The 13387-nt window shown below is 54.5% G+C and overlaps 1 protein-coding gene across 5 annotated transcripts in view; it reads left to right on the top strand.

Annotated features, from left to right (window-relative positions):
- The first annotated feature begins 1971 nt into the window (after positions 1-1971).
- The window catches only part of LTBP2 (latent transforming growth factor beta binding protein 2), a 68337-nt gene continuing 56921 nt past the window's right edge, over positions 1972-13387 (top strand). For 3 of the 5 annotated variants that reach the window (XM_048948572.1, XM_048948571.1, XM_048948569.1), the window contains exons 1-5: positions 1972-2391; positions 2516-2598; positions 3312-3451; positions 5660-8923; positions 9455-9600. In XM_048948572.1, coding sequence (XP_048804529.1) covers positions 9548-9600 — 53 coding nt within the window. In that variant the 5' untranslated portion in view covers positions 1972-2391; positions 2516-2598; positions 3312-3451; positions 5660-8923; positions 9455-9547. Of the gene's footprint in view, positions 2392-2515; positions 2599-3311; positions 3452-5659; positions 8924-9018; positions 9601-10036; positions 10827-13387 lie in introns of those variants that run through there. The other 2 variants (XM_048948570.1, XM_048948568.1) reach the window with 2 other exon arrangements.

Raw genomic sequence — 13387 nt, 5'->3', positions numbered from 1 at the left:
GTCAGGCCTTCGCAAATGCAAAAATGTCTGGGGGCCATAAAGAGGGGCTCTACAGTAATGTTTGGTACCATGCCCAGCCTGAACCTCTCGCACCATTTTGCAGGCTGAACCAGCGTTGGACTCTGGCTTCTTTGGCTGGATGGAAGTACTTGTCATTGTGTCCTGAGTACTGCATTGTGCCACTCCTTAATTCTTCCGAAGAGGTGTTGCAAGTAGATATGCATGTCTTGTAGCTATACTTTGGATTTGGATCCGCCTCTGGGGAAAGGAGGTGATAAGTGTTAAGAGCTGTTTAGACCCCTAACTGTTGTTTCTGAACTGGTTTCCAGCAAGAGCAGAAGATGGGAGTGTAGGGAAGCAGCTGTTTCCCCTGCTGGAAGCATCCCGAGGGGTCTGGGAGGAGCTCCAAGCTCACCGTGCCCTCTCAGCAGCTGGGTTAATGGCCAGGCTGAGTCTACTGGTAGCATTTTCTGACAGCAGTTAACTGGGTTTGCCCTTGTTCAGTGCCTGTTCCTGGGATTTTGCTTGTCAGCTGCAGGGGCAGGTTTGGGTCTGTCCAGGCAGTTCCCCTGCGGAAAGAGGCTGCTGTGATTAATGATCAGTGATGAATGAGAGGGAAAGGGGTAGGAGGAGAGACCTGCCAATGCTTTGACTTCACTGAGGGCAAAGGTTCAGTCTGCTTTGGATCTGCCGATGGGAGGGAAAGGCGTGTCCAGGTCCTCAGCCAGCCAGGGTGTTAACAAGAGAGAGGTGAGCCTGGGTGATTAGGATGTCCACGGCTGCGCTGCATAAATCAGGATTTGAGTGCCAGAAAAAGTCTTCAGGGAAATGAAATGTCTAAGTGTCGTCAGCTCTGCAGAGAGATAATTAGAACCAGAAAAGCACCAGGAGTTAAAATGGTACAGATCAGTGAAAACAGGCATGTGGGACTGGGATCCTCGTGGGTTTGCACTGTCTGTAAGCTGAGCAGGAGGGAGGAAGGGATGGCCGTGGGGGAGTCAGGGTGTTTATGGAGGAGTCATAGGGGTTAGTCCTCCTCAATCTTGGAGACAATCAGCTCTGATAGAGGAAAGTTTTCCTGCCAAATGAGATCCCCTGCTCATTCAGATACCTTGAACAGAAAGCAAGAAACAGAGGAAAATGGAATGGGCCAGATTCACTATTACTCTGTTTGCTCAGTTAGTAGAAGGAGGAAGACCCCATCTTTTCACTCTGGGCCTCTGTGAATTGATAAACCACAGCCATATAACTTGGGAGTCAGCATCTTCCTGGTGCAGCCCTGGTGCGACTGGAGCCAGGAGTTGTGTGGGCCTTTAGATTGAATAGAATCATGGTGCAGGTACAGCGTCCCCAAAAGAGGTACCAGTATCTCCTCCAGTTGTGCCAAATCCACCATGGGCATAAAGCCAGCAGCCTCCTGTTCTAGAGGTTAGATGAGAGTGAATCATGCAGCAAAAGGTTGTCCCATCTATGGAGATGTCCAAAACTCAACCAGAGACAGCCCTGAGCACCCTGCTCTGGCTGACCCCACTCTGAGGACAGAGGTGACTGGATCTTCTGAGATCCTGTTCCACCTCCAACCAATCTGTGAATGTGGGAGAGAGCACCAGACTGTGCAGAGCCACAGCCGAGGCTGGTTAAAGCAGCAGGAGCGCTCTCAGACATGCTGTGGTGCTGCTGGAAGGCTCCTGCACTGTGCAGACAGGCACAGAGCTGAGCTGCTGTAACACATCCACCTCCAGGCACTGTGCTGGTGAGGCTGTTCTGTGCCCAGTTCTCCCAGGTGGAGGCAAAGCTGTGAAGCAGCCTGTGGGAATTAAGCATCAAAGCCACATGAGCATCAGGTGTCAAGCCTGACCAGCTGGTAGTAATGATTAAAGTTATTTTGCAAAACAGCAATGAAGTATCTGGGGATGTTTTGTTTTTTTAGCTGCCTTCTTGTTGCTGCCCCAAAGGTTTGTGGTGAAGGACACGTGTTCAGGTCTCCCATTGTACCTGCTTGTGCCTTAAGTGCTTGACAGTGCTGTTCCCATCTCCAAAGGAGCTCCTTGTTGTCTGTGTAACCTCTGTCTGGATTAAGTGGCAAAAGGCAAATCCTCATCTTATGGGAAGAGCATAATTGACCTCTGCCTCCTCAGAGCTGCACTCTCCCTGGGGAGGAAGGGCTGGCTCAGCTGTGAACAAAGCACTGGCTGTAATGAGTGAGACTTTTTTGCCCTAGCAGTGTGGGGTTGGGCCTGAGGTCAGATCTATGCTGCAGTGAGAAGGAAGAGACAGAAGACCCAGTGACCTGGAAGTTTAGAAGTAGCCAGCTCAACTTACTGAGAAATGTGGAGCTGCATGAGCCCCTCCATCAGCAGAAATACACTGTCTGGGCAGGTGGTCCTACTGGTACATCTAGATATGAATTTTCTTCGCAAGATGCAAATGAATTTATTTTCCTATTTTCCAACCCATTCTCCTCTGTTGTGACTTACAGTACTTCTTGCCCTGAATTGTGGTGCATTCTTTGCAGGTTCTCCAAGTCCCATGGAAGACATCATTGGCAGTAAACTGTGCCCGTGTACGGGCTCAAGACAATGGTACATGTGCTCAGCGGTAGGTGCAACTAAACACATCTGTTTTGCCTAAGAACTTGTGTGCATACCACTCTCACCTTCATTCAGAATTCTTCCCTTGCACTATGCTCTTTGTTTCAATATAACCTGGCTCATTCCAATGCCACAGGTCTCAGCAAGGATGTGGGCAAACAAGGTGTGTGTGTGGGATGGTCTCTTGTCCATTTTGTCACTGAGGGCCAAAGCTAGGTGCTTATCTGAGACAGAAGAAGAAACTTGTATCAGAGCCAGACTGAACTCTGGTCCCAGTCTCAGCACCCTGGGGCACTGTCCCCAACCCCATAATCACAGGCTCTGTTTAGAAGTTGTCAGCTCTCTCTGTGCTGACGCTCTCAAGTTAGTTCCCCTGAGTAAGGATGCATTTCTTTCCAAGCCTTTTTGGGAGATCTGTGGCTCCAGCTCCAGACTCTTAAAGTGAATACACAAGGATGAAGAATTTGATTGAATGCAAATTGCTATAGAAATGCATTTGCACCACTGTCATGGAAGGTACGGTGCCTGCAGGCATGGTGTTGCCTCTGGCCTTTCCACTTGTGTTCCTCCCCAGCCTCTCCCATCGAAGCGTTCTGAACTTGGAACTACTTTGAATTGGTGCCTCTAAAGAATAGATATGCTCATAGTCAACAGCAAAAGAAGTAAAGGTCTGGTCCACCTTGAAAGTAGTGTCTCCTTTTGTGCCGTTGGTTCCTGTAGATATCTGTGCAGAGCTCAGCCGCAGGGGAAATGAAGAGGTCTCCCCTTCAGGGACAGGCAGTCCAGGAGAAGGAAGCAGAGCAGTGAGTGCTGCAGGATGAGAGCATTGCCTTACCTGCAGGTGGACCAGCAGATGGAAGGTGAGTGCAGACTGCAGATTCTGCTATCTGTCAGCCAAGCTGCTGTTGGGTGTCAGCTGGGAGTGGTTTCAGGAGTACATCTGTATTTAGTGTCACTTGCTTTACCACTGAGAGAAGGTTTGATCATCAGCTGCTGTGAGCTCAGACCTGGGACATCGAATGGTCTTGTAGAAGCAATAGCTACTGCGCAAGCCAAGCAGATCTCCTGCTACAGCAGCTTACAGGTCTTCTGCACCTCCTGCCCCCTTGTCCCTCATGCTCGTAAGTATTAGCTGTGCTTCTGTTGGCAAGGGATGGCTGGGAAGACAACCAAATCAGTGTTTTACTCTGCATTTGTGTGGGAGGTCTGTTGTGAGCATGGGTATGAGCGATGCACATCTGAGAAACTCATACAACAGCAGAGCTGTGCACGTGAAGTGGCCCAGGGCAGCAGGCCATGATCCCTGCTCACATCCACGTGGTGCTGACAAACCCATTAGTGGCAGTGTGATGCTGCTGGGAATCCTGGAGGTTGCTGACGGCCATGCCTGGTGCAGGACAGAGCTGCCGGAGCACATCCTTACACACAGTGGAGAGCAGCCCCATGACCATCAATACGAGCACAGAGCTTTGGGGAGCTGCTGGCCTGGGGCCAGGATGGGTGCGCTGCATCAGCAGGCTCGGGGGTGGGAAGGGCACTGAATTTTCCCTTTCCTGCTCCCTTCTGAGAGCCTCACTGACATGGCTTCCTGGAGCAGTGCTGTCAGGAAGAGGCATTTTGGGTTTTCAGGGACACGTGCGTTTGTGCAGCTCAGCCTGGCCTGTGCGGAGCGTGAGAAGGGTGCTGAACCATCCACCCAGGCCAGCTGCTTCCTCCAGTAGAGCACTGAGACAGAGCCGCTGCCATACCCAGACTATTTGGAAACATGTTGATAAACTTCCAAGCGTCTATTTCACAATCCAGATGTGCTCGCCTTGGCTGTAAACCCTCATCTGAAGAACAGGTGTGCTATAATGTTTCTAGCAGTGGCCCCAAAGCCAGCTGGAGGCTTGAGCTGAGCAGGGGCCAAGGGGCTGGTGCCATATAGGATATGGATGCCGGGGCAGGGACAGGTGAGGCAGAGAGCTGTAGGTCAGACGTAGTTCATAACAACTGGAGTCAGACTGAGGGAAGAGGGGGCTGTGCCACAATGTCCCCGTAGCCCCCAGCTGCTGATCTGCAGCACTGGAGCCAGCTCAGGAGAGGCAGCCCTGGCTGTAGGGGCAAGCACCTGCAGGGTGCACCAGCCCTACGTTTATTTCCTTGTTAAAACAATGAGGAATGAGAGTTTATTTCTGGTGAGAGCCCGCACCCAGCTGTGGGTCCACAAGCGTGTGCCACACCTCTGTGAGGGTGGGTGACAGCGGGCAGCTGGTGGGGGCAGCGCTCACAGCTCTGATGTCAGCAGAGAGCTGGATTCCCAGCCTGTGAGGTCATAGCTGGGAAACTGGGTACGCAGCCTAATCCCAGTAATTACCCAGTGGGACTGTAAAGTGTAAATGAACTACTCATTGCCTGGTGACTGACTACTTGAGCTCCAACACACGCCACCTTATCGCTCTCTCCTTTTGCAGCTCTCTAAGATTCACTTATTATTAAGACACTTAAAATTGACTTGAAACGATAGCATTGTAACAAACTGAGATCACAGTTCTTCCAGCTCCCAAACTGGAAGGAAAGCACCTAAAATTTGGTGCCATCTTGGGATGACAAAGTAATCAAGCAAAAATACAAATGCGACATCAGCCAGGTTCCTTCCATTTTGGGGTCTGCAGGACTGCCACCAGTTTTCTCCTGATGCACCAATCTGCTGGGCTGAAGGACTTCTAGTCTGAGTTCCCTATGCATTTAGCAGTGGAAAGTTGTAAAGCAGGACCAAAACCTCGAAGAGAACAAAAGTCACAGCTTTTTAGGAAGACTGCTTTGAAATCAAAAGCATTTAATCAGAAGATTAAATGACTTTAATCCCAAACACTCAGTAGAATTCAAAGCTTGATTACAGGCTTGTTTGTTTGTTTGTATCTGGTCTTTTTGATGTGCTGAGAAAATGCAGTGCTGTTGAGAAGAGTTCCGTATGGCAGGATATTCTCAGAACAAACTCTTTCATCACTGTCTGGCATTATCTTGTTTCTTCTGTCCAACAACAGTGTTGTGTTACCTTGCTTGGATCTGTCTCTTCCTTCTTTCAGGTCGTGGGCTCCTTGGAAGCACTGTTCCTGGGGTGGTCCCAGCCGCCAAGAAGGCAAGCTTTCTGCTGAGAATAGCGGCCTGCGGACCTGATCTCAGGATGTCAGTGTGTGACAACCTGCCCCTGGAAAATCTTCCTCACACTCTTTCTTTCCATTTCTCTTTTCCTGAGAGGCACCGAGTGTGTGCTCTGCTTGAAGCCTCATGGGGTGGACACCCTGAGCAGCCTCGCTCCTTTGAGGAAGGCATGATGGAATGGGCTTCTGGCCAGGGCTGTCCAGTCTGTAGGGTCTTCTCCCTGCCACATGCAGCTCCAGCCACAGCTATGAGGAGACAGAGAAGCCAGCCTCAGCTTCCTGGGGTGAGGGGAGGCCGCAGTCAGATCAATGAAAACAGGACTTCATTAATTATAGATGGACAGGTTCCTCTGAGCTACGCTAGCTCTGCATGAGTCACATTCTAGCTGAGTTTTCTCTCTGTACTTTTTTTTCTTCTTTCTCTTGAAGAGTTGTTGAAGGGTTGAAATACTGTGATGGATAAATAAGGAGCCAGCTGTGCTCGGCAGCCAGCTCCACCAGAGCCTTTCTGTAGCAGTAGCCCACAGCAATCTCCTCTCTGCCTCACTCTTCACTCGTATCCCCTGGGTTCTGCCATCTGTTCCTGCTCTCCAAATTTCTTCTCCCTCACAGTGGCATGTTTTGCTCTCATGCTGTAAGCTCCTTTCCAGCATGTGGTCTCAGCCCTCAGTAATACATGGACACATGTTCATATAACAGTATCACCAAAGTGCCCAGTGGTGGGACACCCACTTGGTTCTGCTGCGCCTCTCTCCTTCATCTTGGAGATGGTTAGACAAAAGGAGAAACAAACCCAGAAAACCTTGGCTTTCTGTTAGGGGCTGCCAGACAGTTTTTGTTCTGATTTCTGACAATGTGCTGGCCTTCTCCTCACAAGAGAAGGCTGGGATGCGTCCTGGGGCTCCGAGGGATGGACACATCAAGAGCAGATGAAGGTGGCTGGAGGGGCCAGCATGAGTGTCTGGACAGAGCTGTTCCCAAAACCTGCCTTGCAGCTTGTCAGTCCTTTGGGAACATCTTCCTTGGGCATCCTGTCAGCGTAAGCACTGAACTCTGTGTCTCCCATGGGAAAGTCAAGGCTTGGAGTGGTGTTTCTGGAGTCTTTGCTGGCCATGCTTTCAGGTCCAGAAACTGCTTTTCTTGCTTCCTCAATGTCCTTGGTTCTAGAAGTGCCCTCAGAGATGAATTGCTGCCTGGAAGCTGTTTCTCCATCCAGCTCTCCGGGCTACTGTGCCTTTGTTCCTTGAGGTGGCTCTTTTCAGAAGCTGTGACTTGTGCCTCCAAAAGACTGGCTGTGCACCCTGATCTGTGAACCTGGGGGACTGCCTGGCCTTCTCCTGCACCTCAGCCTTCAGCCAGGGAAATGCTCCTTCTTAGCCCATGAGCTTCAGGCAGCTCCTGAATCCATGGAATGTGTCCCATCTGCAGCGCGTTAGGGGTCCACTCGCAGCAGAGGAAGAAGCACATGTGGGTTGTGAACCCTTCAGAAGAGGAAGAAAACAAGCTAATTTATCTAAGGGATGTGGTGCCAGGAGCTACATCTGCGGGCCAACTGGTGTGGAAGCATGGTTCCCGGGTGCTACCCAGCCAAGGGGGTGTTGCAGAGGTGATGGGGACATGAAGGGTAGAAGAATGAGAATGCAAGGGGTCCAGGCACAGTGGGACCCCTGCTCCGTATTCTTTGAGAGGGCTGAAGGAGAACTGAATCTCAGCCATCCCTCCAGGGTACAGACACCTTTTCTCACTCAGCCTCTTTCACCAGGCACTGTGACTTTGATTTTCAGCTGCCCAAGCACTCCTGTTTCTCCACCATAGCGGTGGTGGGAAGGACGGGCTATTCTGGTAGCATGGTACATCCTTGCTCCTCTTCTCTCCAGGTTCCAGTGAGCCTCTTCCTTTCTGCTCTAGCTGCAAAAGCTGCCTCATTCACCTTGTTATGCTGCTAGCCATGGAAAGTGTGAACTTAGGGAGGTGCCACAACTCCATCTGAACTTGGCCTTTCCTTTGGTGCTGTCTCAGTCACCCCAGAGCTGGTGCAGGGAAGTACAAGGATGTGGATGCGGTGCTTCTGCTTTGCCCACCTGCAGCTCGCCCTCCTGCAAAATGCTCTCTGCTGTTGAACTCCACTCACCACCCTCCCCTGCTGCTAATCTCTCTTCCCAGGCATGGGTTTGATCTCGGCGGCGAGCCGCTCGATCGGCCGCTCTCTGTCTGCGTGAGTTCCTGAGAAATGAGGTATTTCATGTTTGTCTGCTGAGCCCCCGCTGAGCAGCGTGCTGCAGCCCAACTTGCAGCTCTCCACGCTCCCTGTGCTTCCCAATTTCCGACTTATTTTCAGGGAGAGCTAAATACAAGGCAATCCTGTACCTGTGCATTGCCCCTGGCTCACCTGCATCGGGGCTGCCCTTGCTCCCTGTCTGATTGGCACACGTGCTGCTGGGAACAAACAGCTCTGGAACACCCTTGGAGGAGTGCCTGCTTGCATGGGGAGATTGGGTAGGGCTCAGCATCCAGCTCCTGGGGTGGCTGTGAGTGTGACACCAGGCTGATTTGAGACGGGATGCCAAGCCCCTGTGCTGGCTCTGTGTGGGGTACTAGATGGCCGGTGAGGCTGTGCTTGGTTTGTAAACCTCATTCCTCAGCTGTCAGAGCCCAGGACTGCATCTTCCAGGGGTGACCCAGTACCTCTGGGGGGGGGGGATCCCACTGGTGCTCCAACTGAGTCCTCTGCAGGGCTTCCCACAGGGCTTCCAGCACTGCCAGGGTGCTTTGAGAAGCTTTGTTTATGGCTTTGTTTATGGTATTGATAATTTTCTTGTGTCAGGTTTAGGCACAAACATTCTTTCCACTGCTGCATAAGAAAGTAATTAGGTGAGGATGGAAAGGACATTCCTCTTCCTCAGAACAAAGAGCTGAGCCTCAGCTCTTATCTGGCACTGCTTGCAGCTTTCAGTAGCTACGCCAGATTCTGCCCAAGCAGATGGAGAGGTGATGTCATCCAGGAAATGCCAAGGCACCTACTGTCCCTCGCTCTGATGCCACTGCCCCACACAGACAGCTGCCAGTCCTGAGGTCAAAGTCTGAACCTGCTCAGCCTTGCTGTGGGTACCTGCAATGGGAAAGGCTGGAGGGATGCAGAGGGCAGTCAGCAGGCCCTGTGAGGGCCTGGAGGAGTGGTGAGCATGGGAGGTAAGTCTGTGTTTTATTGCAGCTCCTCCGTGCATCAGGTGGGCAAGGGGGAATAGATAAATTCATGGGTTAACATAACTTTTCTGCTAAACCCAGTGGTTGAGCTGCAACATCTGGCCCCAAGAGTCCCTGTCCTGAAGGCAGACATGAGGGTACAGTGAAAGGGCTGCTCCATGCACACTCTGATACTTGAGTCCTCTTGCAGACATTCAGGAACTGCTCTCTGCATCAAGATGCTTCAGTGAGCTGTACCTTCCACCTGCCTGAGCTTGGTGTAATGAGTCTGAGTTGGTGTGCACTTGAGTGCACTCAGTGTGTTTCTTTGCCCTTCTTGCATGCAAGGGCTGCAGTAAGCAGCCTGGAGAGCCCACCCCAAATACCTCATGGTGTTCAGCTGACGCTGAGCCTGTGCTCCTCGAGGAGGACCTGCTCCTGCCCAAGATGGCCAAGGGCAGTGGAGAGCAGCAGAGACATGGCAGAGCACGAGGTCAAACCCTGACATCCTTCTACCTACTTTCACTCTTCGCCCAGTTCTTCTCAGTGCATTTAAAGCAGCCACTTGGAGCCACGTTTCCACCTCCATGTGCCCACACGGAGGAAAATGGGAGGGCTTGACGTCTATTGATGGATGCGACTCCTGGGAGGTGTCTCTTAGCCGAGGGACCTGGAGCTTTCAGGTGAGTCCTTTTCTACAAGTAAACGCGTAAAGTTCCGAGCAGGGTTTGGGGCTGTCTGAGAGCACAGAAACCAGACTGCGATGGCAGTAAGGCTCTTCGCACCGGGAGATGCCACCAGGGCAGCAGGCAGGAGGCTGAGGAGACGCGGCGGCTCCCGAGGGCCCCAGACGTCGGGGGGCGGCGGCGCGTCCCTCTGGCGCCCGCATCCCCGCTCCGCGCCCCACGGCAGCAGCCGCGGCCGCTGCCGGTCCCCGAGTGCTGCCGGCAGCGCCGAGGGTCGGCGGCTCGCTGCGGACCGGGCAGCGGGGGCGGCGGGAACGAGGGCAGCTCCCGAACCGGCGGAGCGTCGGCTTCCCCGGTCAGGCAGGGGTTAAGGCTTCTCCGTTGTAGTTTGTTTCCCTTTGCCAAAGTGGGTGTTGCTGGAATGTCTCCTCTGCTAAGGAGGGGGGCTGAGCCGTGTCCTCTGGAGAGGGGGGATGTCAGCATCAAAAAGACGCAAAAGGGGGAGGTTTCCAAAAATAAAACCCTCCATCCCCTCCAGGCTCTGGCAGTGCCAGAGGCGGGCGCAAAGGTGCTCGGAGCCGCCTGCGGAACGCCGGAGCTCGCCGGCGGGACGACCGCGCTCCTCCGGCTCTTCCTCCTTCCGCGGGGCCGCTCGGCAGCCCCCGTCCCGATCCCCGGCCCCGACGGGCAGCAGGTGCTGGCGGAGCCCCGCGGGGAGATGGGGCAGTGAGGCGCGTCTCCGTCGGGCGGACCGGAGCGCCAGCCCCCGGGGGGATGCCCGCCCCGCGCCGCCGGCCCTCGCCCGCCCCGCGGGCTGACAGCATGCGGGGCGCCGCGGCCAGCGTCTTGCCCCTCACCTTCGCGATCCTGCTGGGACTCGGCGACTGCCAGCGGGATCTGGCGGCGAGGCTGGAGCCCGGCGCCTCCCGCCGCGCCGAGCCCCGCCGGCTGCGGGGTCAGGCCGCGCCCCTGGGGGCGACGGGCACCGCTCCCGGCCTGCCCCGGCCGCACAGAGCCCCCCCGGAGCCGGCCGCCCTGCCCGCCGCCCTCCGCCCCCAGCGCGGCCCCGCGGAGAGCCCCAACGACGGCCGCAGGCAGCGCCCCGAACCCGGACTCGGCCCCGCGCAGGGACTGCAGCCCTCCCGGCAGCGACCCAGGAGCGCGCTCAAGGCGCGGGTCGTGCCGCGGGCGAAGGAGCCGAACGGCAGAGGGAGGATGGCGGGGTAAGTGTGCGCCGCGCGCTCGTGCCTCTCCGCTGCCCTCCTCGGGCGCGGCGGGACGGCCCTCCGGGAGGGGCGTGGAGCCGCGCACCCATCGGAGCCCTCCGCCAGCGCTTTGCCGGTCCCTTGCGGCCGTCCCACGCGTGCGGCGATCCGTTTGTGTGCGTCGAGGTGCGAGAGTGGGGCGGCGCCCGCTGCCCGGCGCGCGGGGCTGTGCTGTGGGTGAGAGCGCTGGGTCTGGGGTTCTGGCCCCGGTGGGTTGAGCAGCTGTGTGCTGCTGTGGGCGGTGGATGCTGCTCTGCCGCTCTCCGGGTGCCGTGCCCCGTGCTTGGCAGGCGGCTCGCTTGGCTCGGCGGGATGGAGCCTGGCTGCCGCAGCTCTTGCTGCAGGTACCTGGCCTCTTGGCTCCGTCCTCCCGTAATGGGCCCCTTGTAAGCACTCCACACGGCAGCTTCCCATGGCTTCAGCTGGCTCAGCTGCGGGAGGCTTCTATGAGTTGCCTGGCAGAGCCGCTTCCAGCTCCAGGCTCTGGCTACAGCCCTGAGGAGGTGGAGAGGAGATCATATGGCAGGGCCACAGCTGCTCTGCAGTGAAGGAGAGCCAGCGAGATGCATGGTGCAGTGCCGACATACCCCCAGGCTTCCTGCTCTGCAGATCTCCCTCTGATCCCCTGGGGCTGATGCCCCTCACCACCAGTATCTCTGCTAGCCAGCACAGTACAGGCCACTGGAGCCCTGGCATGGGCGGCCTGACTGACCGTGTGTCAGTCCGCTCTGTGCATGAACAGTGTGCAGGCTCTGGGCTTACTCTGACACGGGCAGACATTCTTCTCCAATATGGGCAGGTATCTTCACTAGAATGCAAAAGGCAGCTTCACCCCTGATGTTCTTTTTCCCTTGCTTTCCTCACTGCAAACTTTTAAGACAGAGGTGTCTCCATGTACCTTCTGCATGTTCCTGTGCTCATGTAGTCCCTTACAACTACACAACCTTGCTTTTCTTCCCTGTTAAGTTTGATACGTGAAGTCTTGATCACTAATGGCAGGTAAGTGGCAGTTTCTGACACACCTATGCCTTATTTTTCCAGCCTCTTGGAGGGAGAGCGTATTGGAATGATTCCTTGGGAGACCCAGTCCTCGGCTCAGGAGGATGTTATCCTTCCTGCAGGCTGATTGTTGTCAGCCTTCCTGTGGTGGGGTGGCAGGTCTCCCTGGGCAGCGTTTTCAAGGTCCCTGTGATACCCTCACTGTCAGCAGCTGGACCACAGTGGCACCTGGGGCTGTTCTGAGCCTCACACTGTGTGGAAGGGTGCTGAACCTCCTTGAAAACAACATCCATCCCATAGCAGAGGGCATTGCTGTTGACCTGTTGTCAGTGAGATTCAGCTGCCTGGTGTACCCAGGGCTGCCACAGGCCTTTAAGCCCAGGCGGACGAGGAGCTGTGCCTCAGTGCTGCACTCCCTGTCCGTGTGCGCTCTGCTCTGGAAAGTGAGAGCTGAGAGGGAGAGCTGCAATCCCCATGAACGTGAACTCTGGAACATGCATCTAATGGCTTGTTGTCAATGGCTTTCCATCTCTTCTGGAGTCCAAATCAGCACTTTTTAAACTTCTCTGTGACCTGCTGCTTTTGGAGCTTTCTCACACGAAAGCTGCGCTGAAGTCACCGTCCGTGAGTAACCACATGGCGTTACTGCTCGCCGAGAGCTCGCTGCCGCCTCCAGCCGCTCTGTGAGACTCCCTTCTTCCACCTCATCCATCTTCCTACATCCCTTGCTGCACTGGACACGTTTCCATCCAGGAAACTCAGGGCCCCTAAAGAGCTTCATTTCACGATTTCATTTTTTTGCCAGGTGGGATATTTTCTGTTCTGCTGTTCGCACTGCACTCCCTCTACTCTCTGGTATGGTGACCTTCGGTTTGCCTTCCTCAGGTAGCATTGCAGGCTGTGCTACACCCTGGTGCTGTTTATTTATATAACTTCTTTGGCTTAAAATCCCAGCTGTGCGTGGGTTGCCTTTCCTCGTTCCCAAATCACAGCTTTCTGCTGGTACCTCTGGGGGCCTCACTCAGGTCATTGTGCACACTGTGAGCCTGGGTCCTGGGGCTGCAAAACCTGACTGTTAATTAGCATGATGTCCTTCTCTGCACAGCTGTCCTCTCACTTTGTTTGACAGTAGCATACCCAGAACTGAGTTTCTTGCTCAGGGACTGTTTGGATGTGTCTGGAGCGCTGCTCACGGCTGTTGGTGCTGCAGATAGAAGCTGCTGACACTTTCCTTGAGCATACCTTGCCAGAACTGCCTTTGGTTGCTTTCTCCCGTTCATTGTGAGGTGACTTCTGGCACAACAGCAAGTATCGTTGAAAACTGCTGTCCTTTATCACTGAGCAAGGGAAAAGATACAACACATCTCTGCCTGCTTTGCTGTGCCCTCCTTCCCTACCTGTTTCCCAGTCCCTCCAGACTGGCTTGCAGACATTTACCAACCCTCTCGCTGCTGTGGATGGGCTATTTCTACCCAGTGCCATGGAGCAGGTGGCTTCCCAGTTCAATGTGTTCAGGCCTG

This window comes from Lagopus muta, chromosome 6, assembly GCF_023343835.1.
Source record: "Lagopus muta isolate bLagMut1 chromosome 6, bLagMut1 primary, whole genome shotgun sequence".
NCBI lineage: Eukaryota > Metazoa > Chordata > Aves > Galliformes > Phasianidae > Lagopus > Lagopus muta.
The sequence above is the reverse complement of the archived record's forward strand: the minus strand, read 5'-3'. Positions and strand labels throughout refer to the sequence as shown.